The sequence below is a fragment of the Castanea sativa genome, chromosome 5 (genome assembly GCF_040712315.1).
Source record: "Castanea sativa cultivar Marrone di Chiusa Pesio chromosome 5, ASM4071231v1".
In the NCBI taxonomy this organism is placed as follows: Eukaryota; Viridiplantae; Streptophyta; class Magnoliopsida; order Fagales; family Fagaceae; genus Castanea; species Castanea sativa.
In genome coordinates this window covers 67,056,101-67,072,598 of record NC_134017.1, presented here as the reverse complement: position 1 = coordinate 67,072,598, position 16,498 = coordinate 67,056,101, and the positions used below count along the sequence as shown (strand labels likewise).

Below are 16,498 nucleotides of genomic sequence, written 5' to 3'. Positions count from 1 at the left end.
AAAACAAAATATACAAGTCTAAAAAAATTAGTCCAACAACAAAAATTACTAATAATAAAGTTAAAAAAAAATTAAGCTCAATTAATCTATTTTATCCAAAATAAACAACTTATTCATTTAAAAAATTTTAAACAAAAATTCTTAATAATAAAGTAGTAAAGTTAAACGCCGAAACTCCTGTACGTAACTAACAACAAAACCGCCCCTAACTCCAAGTTCTGTTCGGTCCCTGATGAAGAGACAAGACCAACACCTTTAAAACAAGCTTGCAATATCCGCCGTGGAAATGGCCACGGGCAAAGGATGAACCTTCAATGCTCGTCACAGGCCCCTGACCACTTTGCAGTTTGATGTTAATAAGAAAACTTATTGAGCTCACCAGCATTAATTTTGCGCCAGACTGCTTGTCTCTGCAGCTGCCTCGTCTTCTAAATTTTAAGTATGATACGATCGATGCCTGGGTTTTAATTTATTTTGGCTAATGGCTCTAGAATTGCAAATTGCAATTGCACACTAATAAGGACTAACTAGACCAATAGGTGACCACATGCAACCTGTCACAATTATTTTCCTTGTTAGGAACCGGTCACAAATTGACAATACTAGAGTCAATTTAATGTAGAAGAGTTAGCATAGAAGGGATAAAATATGGTCACCATTCAATCACCGTGGCATTGGAGGTTGTTGTATTCTTAATTTGTTGCTTCTCAACGTTCTTTATGTTGCTTTTACTCCATGCAAATATGCAATAAAGGAGAAATAATTTAGCTTATAAAGCACAAAGTTCGCAACAATGATTGGAGAAGAAATGCTGTGGATTCTGACACGTGTGAAATCCCTCTAGTGAATTCAATGGTGCATGTACCGTATACATAGAATAACTTATATCAGTTATATGTGGCTGTGCCCTTATGGATATTATTAAGATGTAGAGTTATACTCCACAAAATTATGCAATGCCTTCCAGTAAAAAAAGAAAAGCAAATTGAGATTTTAAAAGCCACTTTTTCTCGACCTTGTTTAACAAACGACTATAAATAAAAGATGGCATGGTCAACATGTGGGATTGTCTGCTGTTTTATATCCTGTAACTCTGTGAAGGAATCTAAGACAGATCACTCACGGGCAGAACATTTTGGCTTTCCCATCCATGACAAGGAATAAAATTAGAAACTGTCACAAGTCACCTTGGTAAATTGTAATCTTCGAATTCATCTTTAACAATATTTAGGTCAAATGTTACGCATTTTTTTGAGATTAAAACACCTTTTTTAATTTACGTAGAAGAAAAAAATGATTTTAAAACTTAAAATTCTATTTTGCAACTATAACTTCTCGTAACTTTTTTATAATCACTCGTTTTAAATTCTAAATATAATTTTTCAATGGTTTATACAAACACACTCTTATCTTAATTTTGATAGATTTTATGAATAATAAAAAATGTGGTTCTTTTCTACTTGGCAAGCTTGCATATTGTGAGGAGGATGATTCTTCCAAAATCAGTTCTACTGGTACTAGTATGGTAGGTGGTTCTAAAAGTGAAAGAAACACCGATTTAATATTATGGCAACCAAGCCTAGAGCATTTTAGTATCTAATGCCGGTCTAGTATAATTATTTCACACCATTTTTTACGTGGGCTCCATATATATATATAAATACCTATCTTGCTAGATCCATGCTTTTTTTCTAGTAGAATATTAAATCCATGTGAAAGGCATGTGATTATTGAATCAATGAAGATTTGAGGAATAGAGGGATTAATGCTAATTTTAAAAGGAAGGGACAATAGTTCAAAAAAAGAAATAAAGTGACAAACCTTTATTTTTTTTTAAGTTCCACTAATAATATGCGATTTTCTTTATATAGTGCGAATTCTTTTATTAAGTATTCATTTGCTCTGCTTTATTTTTTTTTTTAAACATTTTTTTTTTAAAGAATAAGGTCGCTTTTATTATGGGAAAAGACGGTCGGCATTAATAAGTGATGTTTCGGTAAGTTGTGTCTAAAAAAGGGAAACCTGCCTAATAAAAATCAAAAATAAAAAATCAAATAATTAGTAAAAAATCAAATAAACCAATAACTAATATAATAACTTTTTTTGTGAACAACTGTAATGACTTTTATATTTAAAATTAGAGCATTCCCGTGGTGATGTATAATCCCTCAAAATGCGGAATAGATTAATTATAAAAACGAGCTTACAATCGGTGAGACATTTTACACACACACACACAAAATCAAATAAAATCTCTCTCTCTCTCTCTCTCTCTCTCTCTCTCTCTCTCTCTCTCTCTCCATTGCTACATTGGTGGTGCATGAACTCATGGCTCTTTGGCGACTGTGGAAGTTGACGGAAAGATTAGTGATGTCCAGGGGTGTAGCCAGGATTTTCCACTTGGGGGGTTGAATTATATATTTATATGCTAGTCATAACTCATAATTATTACAGTAATTATATTTTATATATAATAGTCAAATTTAACATATCGATGTTGGTACAACTTATAAGGCACCCGGATTACCACCGCGCACCCTTGGTGCGGTGGTCACTCCACAAGTATAAATGTTTGTGGGGTGTGGGGCAAGGGCAGGGGTTCTAGTTTTCAGGAGGGAGCTTTACACACATATACACTTAGATTAGGCTAGATTAGAAATTCTATCTTGTATTAAAAAAATAAGGCACCTAGATTCAAAAGGAAAACAAAATATCAACTAAAAATATATAAAAATGAGATGATGATAATGAGAGAAAAACATATGAGGAAAAAAATTGGAAATATGAGAAAATGATCAAATTTTGTGAAAAAATGATGATGATGGGACATGAATAAATTAATTTGAAGGCTAAGAATGAAAAGAAAAACACACAATTCGAGCAATGCTCATTGCATTTAAAAATTGAAAACGATAGGAACAACGTCCTTTTTCTATTCTTAGAAAAAATAAAAATTAAGACACCTAGAGATTAAGGATTTATAAGATTTTGGTAGAAGTGTGTGTATTGTTTGGGTGGAGTTCACTTGAGAAATTAACTAAATATTAGAATTGTAAATGGCTAAATGCAGTCATTGTTATATTTTAAAGGAAAATAACATAAAAACTAACAATGAACAGATCTCCATGACATTTTTTTTAAAGGAAAGTCATTATCCAAAATCAGAGTAAAAAGAAAACTAAGTAAAACAATAGTAAAAAAAGTAGCATGAATTGTGAAGATGATGAATATTCATAGCTAATTGGAACTCTAAAACCAGAGACTATCTTTTGTTCAATAGTTTGGAAACTCCAAGTTCTTGGCATGTTTTGCAAGTAGGTGAGCCACTTGGTTACTTTCTCTTTTATTATAATTTAAATTGAGTTAAGAGTAGTCTAGACTCATGTATTAGGTGGACTATCCAACTATGCTAGACCAATTTTCTTCCATTGACAGTAAGAAGGTTCTGTGAAATTTTTTGGAGGAGCCAATCATTATAATTTGTAAATGACCAATTTATTTTTATATAGCACTATATAAGGATTTCAAAAGTTTTGGGGGGGCCATGGCCCCCCTAAGACTATATGTACCTCCGTCCATGGTGATGTCATGTTGATCATTGAGGCAAGGGGTTGATTTGACCATGGGTGGTGTTACAAAGATCTTGCGCTACATGGCGGAGTTGGTGCATGGGTTTAGATTTGTCTGTGGTTTAGGTTTTAGGTGGCGACGGTGGGGTTGGTTTAGGTTTAGGTAGTGGTGGGTTTATGTTTGGTTTTAGAGGTGTTAGTAGGTTGGGTGTGTGGGTTTGGATTCGCCCATGGTTTATATATATATATATATATACACACACATATATATATATATATATATATATTTTTAGGGGGATGAGTTTCCCCTTTATGTTTGGGGTATACATAGTACGTAGTTCATAATTCCCAATTGCCCCCTACCATCAAATTCTCTATTAAGCCTTAACAAAATATTTTGATTCTTAAAATATTTCATTGTGTAATGACTAAAACGCCCTTAACTAATCACTAAACACTTTCCCCATTTATGTTTAAGGTAGTTCACAATTCTCTCTCCCTAAACGTTGTAACAAAACAATCCTTTATGTTTTGGAACTGAGCAAATTTCATTGTTATCATGTTTGGTTGCCAACAAGTAAAAGAAAATGAAAATGAAAATGGATGGAGTTTATATATATATATATATATATATATATATATATATATATATATATTACATGACAATAAGTTGAATTTGGTAACCACTAATCTACAACTATGGGTTGTTAAGAATATCCCCTCCTCACACTCTATAACCATTTATATTTGTGAAATAACTATTATGTCAAGGGTGCATGATTATATAAATCTTCATTGTTGAAAAATTTAGGTGTGCGTGAGATTGATTTAGTTGATATATGGAGTTTGGGTGTAGTTTGTTTTTGGGTTCCGCAGGTTTAATAAAGTTTAATCGGGTTGAGTTGACATGGGTAGGATTGGGGGTAGTTTGAAATTTGGTAATTACTTGGAGTGTTTTAGTCATGTTTCATAAACCAAATAAAAATCAATTGTTAGGATTTTACAGAAAATTTGACGAGAATGAGATATTTGCTTAATGCTTATTTCCAAAACATAAGAAATGAAAAGTATTTTTTTTTTCCTAAATGTGAATAAAATATAGTAAATTGAATGAGATGAATTGCAAAATAAATAATAGGATATAGTTTATATTGTTAGTATAATTAAGTAAAATAAATAAAATAACTTTTTAATGATATAAAACAAATGAAATGACTTCTTAATGATATAAAACGTTAAATTTTTTTCTTTTGTGCATTTATGAGTAATCTTATTAGAACACATATTAACAAACAAAATCACGTTTAAAAGTAAAAATAATTCTATGACGACAAGTTTTCTAATCAGATGTCAAATCACTTCGCAACTTTTCTGAAATTTGCTTTTATTCAATTATTTAATTTTGTTTTATATGGCATAATTAACAACAGTAGTACAATACTCATTTGTCTGTGACTGTGAGTAGTTATACTTATGTCACTCCATGAGACCACCATCACCATCAAAGAAAAGGATAGCAGATAATAATCCTAATTCTATCAACAACAAAAAAAAGATAATAATCCTAATAATAATAATTATTATTATTATTTAAATTGTCATAAATAATTTTATATATACATGTTATCGTCATAAATCGTCATCATGAAAATGAATTAGCATCAAAACTATTTATCTGAGCATGCATTACAGTCCTAATTACTTCTCAGTTCTCATCACTACCAGAAAGTGAAAAAGGTCATCAGAGGTTAACCAATAAAAAAAGAAAAAGGTGGTCAGAAATTTTTTTTTTTTTTTTTTATATATAGGAAGGTGATCAGAAACTTTCCAAAGTCTAAAAAGCAAGTGTCCCTACAGCATACAAATTAGTCATTTTCTCAAAGTTTTATTTTTATAAATATGTGCAATCCAAGTCCCAGTTTGATTGTCAGGTTTGATTTTTTACTTTTTAAACCAAAACCAAACTACTCGAACCTGATGACTTGGTCCTCTCACTCTCAGTCAGTACTCACCACAACAAGTACCAAAAGCTGTGAAAGATCAATGGCTTTTATCGTAATAATGGTCCACAATCATGGGTAACCAGGACAACTCTTACCCCATGTTTAAAGTTCTTGTCGTCTTCCAGACCCAGTTTAGGTAGACTGGTAGAGTAAAGAATTTGAAGAATCCCCTGCAATCAGATTCAGAGTGTATCTTAGTGGGTTGTAGGTTGTAGCCTCTGTCAAAACCGTTGATATAATCTTGATTATTTTATCTAAAACTAAATATAATATTTTCTATTAATCAATAAATAAAATTAATATATATCTTATCATTAGCAACAATAAAAGATATACTCTAATAAAATAACCACCTTAAATTTAATAATATTTTATAGTGGATTGAAACTTGGGTTGTGCCTGATTTGACAGAAAATATTAGGTTGGGTTTGTTTAATGTGAAAAACCTTTATGTATAATATTTTATATACTTAACGGTGCTTGGTGGATAGGAAAACATGAGAGAGAGAGAGAGAGAGAGAGAGAGAGAGAGAGAGAGAGAGAGAGAGAGAGAGAGAGAGAGAGAGAGAGAGAGAGAGAGAGAGAGAGAGCCCGTTCCTATAAATGCTACCCTCAACCTCATCCTCACCGCCGAATGTCCAACACCAAATGTTGCCCTCGTCCTCCCTTTTCCTCTCTCTCTTTCCCTCTCTTTCCCTTGGACTTACAAAGCCCCAAAGCTCGATCTATCCAAATTGAGCTAGTAGGTACCAAAATCAAATCCCCCATAACTCGATCTTGTTGTCTTTGTCTGAAGCTCGTCGTCATCGCCTCTCTTTCTCTCTCTCTCTCTTGGTTTGACCAAGTTTGATGAATGTTTTGTTTTGATTTTTGTTTGGAGGCTAGGAAAATGTGAGAAACTAGTAGAAAATGTGTTTCTTAGAGTATTTTTAGGAACACAACTAAATACTTGAAAAATTTTCCAAAACATTTTTTAAAATGCAACCAAACACTTGAAAACTCGAAAAAACATTTTACGTCAAGCCAAACACAGCCTTAATCATTTTTGTTCAAAGTTATTAGGTCTAGAGTGTTTAGTTTGACAAACTGTGATAAAAATTGTTAGTTTCGTGTGTCATAGATTTTATTTTATGTTTTCAAAATCAAGGTTTAGTCCTAAGAACAACTTAAGAAAGGGAAGTCATTGTCTTTTCGACATTGCTTGACAGTCTTAATCCACTGAGTTGTACGTACTCTTTCAATTCACCAATATAGATATATACAAAAGACACAAGGGTGAATTTGAAGATCGATATTACTACTATTTGGTGATCAAGTTGAAGCTACAATACATCAATACAGTTAAGTTGTTGTAAAGTTTTCAAGGTAGCCCTTGAAGTTACGATCGAGAAGTTTGTGAGGACAAAATCCACAATAGAAGAGTTCAATTGGGTTGGAGTCACGTGGGGTCATGTGAATAAGTCACTTTTGGATGTAACAATTAGAAATTAGGGTTACTTTTAGTTGTAAAGATTTCAATTTTATTAATTGATTTTTGCCTCAGGGTTAGTGGTTAAACCCTTAGAGTGGTTTTTTTTCTTCATTTTTTGGCTACGCTATTGGTTTTTCACTTTGTAAACAAATTTCCTTATCTATTTACTTTACCATTCTTTTGTGATTGGTAATTTGTTTACTATGGTATAATTAACCTTGAATTGAATTTGAATTACATAGTTGGTTAATTAACAAACTCGAAAAATTTATAAATGTGGTCCAAATAATATCTTACGAAAAATAATATAGCTTCTTGGTGTATCCATGACATCTAGGGTTCAAATCTTCATTCCCCCATTGTAACGATTGAATTATAAAAAAAGAAAAAAAGAATATAGATGCTTATAAATATGGTGTTTTTAAATATAAACAACTTGTTATAAAACTAAAGAAAACATTTTACAATATAAAATTCTTTCTGAAAGAAGATATTAATCTAATGATCTTTGCATCGTAAATTGGCATTATTTACAATTTACAAGTTAAGGAATTATCAGAATCTGTGATAGTCCTATCAAAAAAGAAGTAGAAGAAAAGAATGTGTGACAGCTAGTGTTTCACTTTAAAGCATAATTCAATATGATAGTATATTTGACTCTTCAATCAGATTATATGCCTTATGAAGTTAACGTAAATCTATGCTCTAAGAGTCTTAAATGCTATTTCCTTAAATGCCCCGTGAAGTTAAGTGCCATCCTCATGATCCTGTAGCCACATTTTTATAGGATCACAGATTCATTGTGTTGTAAATTGAGATTTATATAGAATGGCATTGTAATGGTCGATTTAATTTGAAGTATTTGAATAAGTAATATAAGTTTTGTATTAAACATACTTGAGCATCATTATTATCTTTGAATTAATCTCACGGATCATTAATTCAAATCATATATAAGTATAAATTTACAATATTTTGAAGATAACCAAGTTTTATGTGAAATGTGATCATATCTCTTGCGTGCTTAAACAAACCATCTTTGTCTCCCATATCAAATGTCTTACTCAATATTGAAGCAATGTGTCGAAGACAAAATTGTCACCATCAAGGAGCGCAATTAACAGCTTCAAAATTTTTTTGGGTTTTTTTTAGTAGGTTAATTTGTTTTAGTTTCAACTTCAGTCAACTTATGTACATTTAAAATCCCACATTATTTTTTTTTGGATTGACGTGAATTGAGTGTTAAACTAGCAATGGTACATGTTATAGGTAGAGACTAGAGAGTGATAGAAGGGAATTGGGATGCTGATTAGCACTATAAGAACACTCACAGCAGTGGTGGTATATTGGTATATTGATATTTTTTAGCTCTTCAAACACCAAAAAGCATGCTCCAGCAGTGGAGCTAAATCTATTTTTTTTTAGCTCTAATGAACAGTGCACATCTATAAATAGATGTGCACTGTTCATGAGAGCTAAACAAAAAAAATATTATTTTATTGTAATTGGTGTTGTGAATGTTTTTTGAGTTGTGTGATATATTATTTTATTGTAGAAGATATATTATTTTATCGTGATGTTTATATTATTTTACTGTGTTGAAAGCTAAAATAGATCCACTGCTGCAGCATGTGTGTAGATATGTATAGGTAAAATAGATAAAGTAACTTTTGGTGGAGCTAAAAAGCTAATTTTTTAGCTCCACTGCTGTGGATGCTCTAAAGAATAGCAGAATAATGGGCCACTTGAACCATCACTTTCTTTCTAAACGAGGATAATCACATATATTGTCACATTTGTAAGATGTAACATATAATTTTAAAAAAAATATATTTGAAAGTATTTCAAACCTAAGGCATTGGTTCTATGATGATGATTGCTCATTATCATTAGACCAATACACTAATTGAATCTTAAATATCCTATTTGATAATAAAAAATTTTATCCGTTAAGCAAACTAAAACCCACAATTTATGTACAAAAATTGCAGTAACTTTAGCATTTTCTTACTATTTCGTTAGAGCACTCCGCATCAGTGCTTAACTGTTTTTATAATAGAAAAAGAACCACATGCTAGCCAACTAAGTTCAAAATTCACCCATATCAGTCCATCTAAAGTTGTGTAAAAATATATAGTTGTTGTTGTAACCGTATAAATTTACAACAACACTAGTCATTTTGCATTTATTTTTTTAATTATCTTTTTTATGTATTCTAATGATAAAAAAAGAGAGTGGATAATTGTTTTTTTATTTTTATTTTTATATAAGATAGTATTTATATTATAACCTAATCTAAGTGTATATGTGTGTGAAACTTCCTCCTGAAAACTTGAAACCCGACCCTTGTCCCTCACACCCTACAAGCACTTATACATATGAAGTGACTATCGCACCAAGGGTGTGCAGTGGTGTGAATAATTGTTGAATGTGAAGAAAGATAAACAATTAAAAAAAATTATATTTAATTAAATGTTGTGTAAAATAAATAATCTAATATAAAGCATTTTAAAAAGTAAATACGTAAAATAGAAAAATTAGGAATTTATGCTTTAGAGAAATGCTATATCCATAAAACTTTTACAATACTTTCATAACAAATTTTAAATAGCTTAATGATGGGTTCAAATTAAAACTGATAATAACTTATTATTTATAATTTATTGTAAAAATATTGTAAAAACATTGTTTATGTCACACTACTAAAAAAAAAAAAAAAGTATTTTTTTGCACAATACCAATGCTCTTATTATTATTATTATTATTATTTTGAGAACCCAATGCTCTTATTTCAAATGCACTCTATTCAATCTTGATAGCCGACATGGCCAATATGTAGAGACGGTGTAGAAATACTAAAGAGAAGAGAAATGTAGGCGATCCAAAAAAAAAAAAAGCCAGCATGGGAAAACCCATAGTCAAAGATCACAGCAGAGAGAGAGAAAGAGAGACCCACCTCAAAAGCTTCATAAATCATACGTTGCTTGCCTACTCTACTCCAAACAACCTTTTCCTCTGTTTACATTATTTTCATTTTTTCTCTTTACTCTTTTTTATTTTCTTTTAACCAAAATTTCCTTTCTTCGCCGACACACACACACAAACAACACGTATGCACACAAAAACACACACACTCTCTTTTTTGTTTTCTTTGAATACTTTTGTTATGGTTTGTGTTTTTTTTCTTTTTTCTCTTTCTTCATAACTTCAAGCTTCGAATCTCCATCTCACTCTCTGTCCCTTTCTTAATGACCAATGCCTAGAACCACTTGCTGTGATCTCAACCTCAACAACAACCTCTCTTCCTTTTCTTCTTCTTCTTCTTCTTCTTCTTCTTTTTCTGCTGAGAGTCCATGTTGCTCTTGCATGTACTCTACCTCACTTGAACCCCACTTCTGAAACTGACCAGCCCGCAAAACACAACACAACGCTCGACTCAGTACTCTCATCACTTTCTATCACAGCTCACAATGGCTAACAAACAAGCTGCTTTTTCGTACTCTCTAACTCGTTCTCAACTCACTGAGTCACTGCTCATTGCCTTGATCTTTCTTGCTCTACCTCTTGTTCTAGCCACCACCGACCCTTCTGACGGTACATTTCATTTCTCTTTTTCTTTTTGTACTTTTTGGTTCATTGTGATCAGTTTGGTATGTATTGTTGTGTTTGATCGGCTTGGTTGTATTAGTTTTGTAAAATAGTATATTTGGATTTAGATGTTGGGAAATGCGCATTGACTATCTGGGCACTGGGTTTTTTTTTTTATGATTTTTATTTTTGCAAAGTTTAATCCTTTAAACCCCGTTTGGTTGCCCAGAAAATGTAGAAAAACTAAACAAGTTGGAAGATGTGAACTTTTTGCTTTTTTATTAATATTTAATTTTTAAATGGTATTTTTTAAGACAACTTTCTCATTAACCAAATGGGTAATTTATTTTATGTATATTTCAATTTTTTAATTTTAATTTATTTTTTTGGTTTTGGGTTTTGATTTGTTGTTTATTTTGAGTTGCAGCTCAATCTCTTCAGGTCTTGTTCACCTCATTAAACAGTCCTTCTCAGCTAACTAATTGGAAAAGTAGTGGCGGTGATCCTTGCGTTGAGTCATGGAAAGGGGTAACCTGTGAAGGCTCAGCTGCTGTTTCCATGTATGAAAGTAAATGTAATACCTTGATTTGAATTTGGTAGTTTAGTCAGTCAATTTTTTGTTAATGGGTCTTGTTGTTGTTGTATCAGTGGCATTTCTGGACTAAAACTCAATGGGACAATGGGATACTCGCTTTCAGACCTCAAGTCGTTGAGAACATTGTGAGCCTGTTATTGCTTTATATTTGTTTATGTTATGTGGATTGTATTAATTTTGGGTTAATTGAGTTGTTAATTTGATTTACTTTGTGTTTGTTAGTGATCTGAGTGACAATGACATTCATGATACCATCCCATATCAGTTGCCACCAAATCTCACAAGCCTGTAAGTTCAACCCTTTTATTGATTGTTTCTTTAGTTTTTAAGTCTTGACTTTTGTAGTTTTGTTATTTGATGCAATACTTCTTATTGATTGTATTATGCAGAAATCTCGCGGGCAACAACTTAAGTGGGAATCTTCCTTATTCTCTTTCTTTAATGCTTTCACTCAATTATTTGTGAGTGGCTATTTTGAATGCTATGAAATTTCGATTCACTTATTATACCTTTAGTTGCAATTTGGAGGTATTCTTATTTCCTGTTTTGAAAATCCTTTTTTCAGGAACTTTAGCCGTAATTCACTTTCCCAGTCAATCGGAGACATTATTACTAATCATTCTGGCCTCTCAACCTTGTAAGATACCTTATTGAAATGAATTTAATTTGTAGAAATCAAATCAGAAACTTTTGATATTTATTCTGGGTTTGAGTGTGGAGAATGCGCTCGTAGGATTTGTTATATGATTGTGGTGTACTGCTGTTGAGCATGCCTACTAAATAAGACCAGAAAACCAGCGGTGGGGAAGATCATGGACATGCATCCTATTACATTTAGGAATTTGCGAATTCAACCAAATAAATATATTCACGATTTTTCACCCTATTAGCAGTTGGCTTATTGCTTTTCATTTTCCGTTTTACAGAAAGTTCTTTCTTTTCTTTTTTTTGGTAGTTTAATTTGTTTTCTATTGAAACTGAAATTAGCAACAAAGAAAAGGTATTGCTGAGTTTATTTTAGTGTGATGAAGAATTTTCTCTTTCAGCACCTTCATTTCTTAATTGCAAAAAGAAGTCACTGTGTACAGAGCTGCACTAAATGATCCTTAGAATTCGTTCAATTCAAATACAAAGGCCCCATTATAAATTTCTTTCAGATTACCTTGGATAGAATTCATGGTTGAATTGTTAGTGAAGAGGTGATCATGGGGTTTAGATGGAGAAGAAAGCTCTCTAATTTGAGAGGGGGTACGATTTAGCCAGATTGAGATACTGAGAGACTTCACGTGATGCTCAAGCCATATCCTCTTCACTTTTTACTAATCGTCATCCATATTTTCAGATAATTTGCAGTAAAAGATTATTTCCTTATTTTTGAGATTGTTTATGTATCATGCCATCTTGCTTGTGAATGTAGGGATCTCTCTTTCAACAAATTGTCTGGAGATCTTCCAGCTTCCTTAGGTTTGGCATCCAATCTTTCTACGCTGTGAGTATTTAATTGTGCTACTTTTTCTTAAAGAGGCATTGTTTTAATCTTTGTGCACTTTTGTTTAAACTTCTCATGATATCTGAACTTGTGGCAGCTATTTGCAGAACAATCAATTGACTGGTTCTATTAATGTTCTTACCGGTTTGCCTTTGACTAGTCTGTAAGTTCTCCAATTATATCTTGTGATTTAGAGTTACATTATCTACCTTCCTACTGTTATTACACCCTGTATTTTTTACAGAAATGTTGCGAACAACCAATTCAATGGATGGATACCTCAAAATATTATTTCAATCCCTAATTTTATGTAAGTGGTCATGCATCTTGTTTCTTATATGCCAATTTATTTTGTAAATTCAGCCTTTTGCAACACTTTTAACTTAGTTTTCAGGAATGAAACAGATATGATGGAAATTCATTTGACAATGGTCCCGCTCCTCCTCCGCCACCATATACCCCACCTCCTCCGGGAAAATCAGCTCCTAATCGAACTCATTCGAGATCTCATGCACCGTCCACACAGAATTCTAATGGTGGATCATCTACTTCTGATAAGGGATTGTCAGTTGGGGCTATAGTAGGCATAATCCTGGGTTCTGTGTTTGTGGCTTTAGTTGTGCTACTTCTTGTTTTTTGCATTAGAAAGAATAAAAAGAAAGACACTGGTGCTAGGACTCCCAAGGGTAGTCTCTCGGTTGGAACAAGTAATGGTAGATTCTCTTTCCCTTGTTCTTTGTTCTCTCAATCTCACTTTTTCTTCTGCTATTAAGCTAGGCTTTATTGTGATTGGAAATTTTAATTTATGGAGGGTCATGATTTTTATGAAAGCAAATCAATTGAAATAAACTGTAAAATCTGTTAGGTTTGCAACAAAAACAAGTTCATGTTTCTATCTTGCAGAAGTATTAGATGTTAGTAAATATATTTGTGCAGGTTAATCAGTTCTACCAACAAATTAATCTTCTGTAAAATCTGAATATCTCCATGTCAAAATGGTTTTAAAACTCTCATTGATATTTTAGACTGAATGCTATTGTGTGACATTCTGACTTTTTTTATACTTCCTCCTTTCTTTTTACAGTAAATACTGTGATTCAAGAGCAGAGAGTAAGAAGCATGGCTGCTGTTACAGATCTGAAGCCCCCACCTGCTGAAAAATCAACGGTTGATAGGATGCAAGGGAAAAATGGATCTGTAAAGAGAATAAGGTCACCCATCACTGCAACCTCATATACTGTTGCTTCTCTCCAGACAGCAACGAATAGCTTTAGTCAAGAATTTCTTATTGGTGAAGGTTCCCTTGGTCGTGTTTACAAAGCAGAGTTCACTAATGGAAAGGTGATTTTACTTTATTATGGTTATATTTATTTATTTATTATTATATATTTTTGCAGTTGTTGTATTGTCGTTAAAAATTATAGCAATATTCGCTGTTGTGCTTTCATAACCCTTGAGGACCTCATTATTCCCTGTAACAAGGATGGTACTGAATTAATCATTTTATCTTCTGTTTATCTAGATAATGGCCATCAAGAAGATCGACAATGCAGCACTGTCACTACAGGAGGAAGATAATTTTCTTGAAGCTATTTCAAATATGTCACGTTTGAGGCACCCGAATGTCGTTACACTGGCTGGATATTGTGCAGAGCATGGACAGCGTCTTCTAGTTTATGAGTATGTAGGAAATGGAAGCTTGCATGACATGCTCCATTTTGCTGAAGATAGTAGCAAGACTCTGACTTGGAATGCGCGTGTTAGGATAGCCCTTGGAACTGCTCGAGCCTTAGAGTATGTTATATGTGTATGAAACTTTAAGTATTCTCTATCTTTTTCACCCATATGTGTTAATGCTGTGGGTTGGGATGTGAATCTGCGTGCTCCAATACTTGCTTCAATTTCCCTTCTAAATTATGGTTTTTATTATCAGGTATTTGCATGAAGTGTGCTTGCCTTCTGTTGTACATAGAAACTTCAAGTCAGCAAACATTTTACTTGATGAAGAGCTCAATCCCCATTTGTCAGACTGTGGTTTGGCTGCTCTAACTCCAAACACAGAGCGGCAGGTAGATAAACAGAATTATGTTATGCTTCTGGATTGGTGAAGGATTTCATTTCCTTTGTGCATTTTGGTGCTTGCTCTCTACACAGTTTTTGTTATGTGCTGGCTTGAAAAATTGTCTACTTGATGCTTCACAGGTTTCAACTCAAATGGTTGGTTCGTTTGGTTATAGCGCTCCGGAATTTGCATTATCAGGGATATACACTGTAAAAAGTGATGTATACAGCTTTGGGGTGGTGATGTTGGAGCTTTTGACTGGTAGAAAGCCGCTAGACAGGTAAAAGTGTCCTACATTGCTTGAAACCTTGTTAATGTTCTTGGATTCTTTTTCGCAGTTTCTTTCTTATCCTTGATGTTGTTTTATCCTCACAGTTTTCCTCTATGCTTATATTCTTCTGTTGTATAGTTCAAGGGTGAGATCAGAACAATCACTTGTGAGATGGGCTACCCCCCAACTCCATGATATAGATGCCTTGGCAAAAATGGTTGATCCTACCCTGAATGGCATGTATCCTGCAAAGTCTTTGTCACGATTTGCCGACATCATTGCACTATGTGTACAGGTAAAAGACTTAATTAATACTCAGATTGATTCTATGATAGTGTTTAGATTCTGATAAACAAAGAGGGATTAACCATTTAAAGAAGCTCGTTGCTACAAAGCACCAGCCAAAAAAAAAGCAGTCCATTGCTTTATGCTTCAAAAATCTTTGACCTGGTTGTAGAAGCTTGGTTCAAATTTACTTTCATCTCTATATTATAAGGTGCATGTCACAAACATGACCTATTTATGTTTGAAACCACTTCATTCTTAGTCCTATAGGCATGGTTATTTGGCGGCCTTATGTTTGAATCTTTCAACTTACAATTTTGGTCTTCTGTATAGCCGGAACCTGAGTTTCGGCCTCCCATGTCCGAAGTTGTGCAAGCATTGGTGCGTTTAGTGCAAAGGGCAAGTGTGGTCAAGAGGCGTTCAAGTGATGAATCTGGTTTTGCATATAGGACCCCAGATCATGAGGCCATCGACATGTCATTTTAAGTGGCCAAGCCATGTCAGACTTACAAGTCTTGTTGGCAGTTTTGTATACAGCTACTCAAAAGTCAGAGGATGGCCAAAGCGCACAGATGAAAGGTCCGGAAGGTGTATCAAGATTAGATCTGTGTAATTATGTCCCCTACATTTTTCAGTGGTCATTTTCAAAAAGCTGAAAATAAGTTGTATCAAAAGGGCACTTAACACTTGAAAATTGCATATTCAGGTATATATTTAGCTGGAAAAGGGTGCTATATATTGTGTATTTTACAACATGTGATATTCGATGCAAATTCTGAATGTTTTGCGGCATAATAAATATTTTTATTCATTTGAGCAAAAGCAAATTTCTTGGTTATGTACATATCTTGGTTTGGTCACAATGCAAATTTCATTCTTTGTTTTTGGATTATCAGCAGTTGCAAATTCCATTTGTTGAGCACTTATATTTTGTATATTCTGGGGCTAATCTTGGCACTCATTTTCAAATTTGTTAGCTAAGTTTTCCTCCCAAACAAAAAGGGTGAGGGAGACCAGCTGTGGCTTACTCGGCCTAGCATGATCGTAGTAACTCTTCCACATGGATGAGAGGTTGCAGGTGCTCACTCAAGTGAGTTGAGTCATAACTTGATCTCAGTCCCACCCAGAACAACAGTAGAGGTGTTAATAAAGCCAAATCAATGTC

At 33.1% G+C, this 16,498-nt stretch overlaps 1 protein-coding gene across 2 annotated transcripts; it reads left to right on the top strand.

Annotated features, from left to right (window-relative positions):
• The first annotated feature begins 10,196 nt into the window (after nt 1-10,196).
• LOC142636488 (protein STRUBBELIG-RECEPTOR FAMILY 8) lies at nt 10,197-16,155 on the top strand. Of its 2 annotated transcripts, none has more exons than XM_075810727.1 (16): nt 10,197-10,637; nt 11,059-11,191; nt 11,280-11,351; nt 11,449-11,514; nt 11,616-11,687; nt 11,792-11,863; nt 12,644-12,715; nt 12,813-12,878; nt 12,960-13,025; nt 13,121-13,428; nt 13,800-14,056; nt 14,238-14,509; nt 14,649-14,784; nt 14,918-15,057; nt 15,187-15,343; nt 15,667-16,155. In XM_075810727.1, the coding sequence occupies exons 1-16, from the start codon at nt 10,514-10,516 to the stop codon at nt 15,817-15,819; spliced, it is 2,166 nt and encodes a 721-aa protein (XP_075666842.1). In that variant the 5' UTR covers nt 10,197-10,513; the 3' UTR covers nt 15,820-16,155. The 2 variants fall into 2 exon arrangements, with proteins under 2 accessions (XP_075666842.1, XP_075666843.1); XM_075810728.1 differs by having other exon boundaries at nt 10,220-10,637; nt 13,121-13,422.
• The last annotated feature ends 343 nt before the right edge of the window (nt 16,156-16,498 follow it).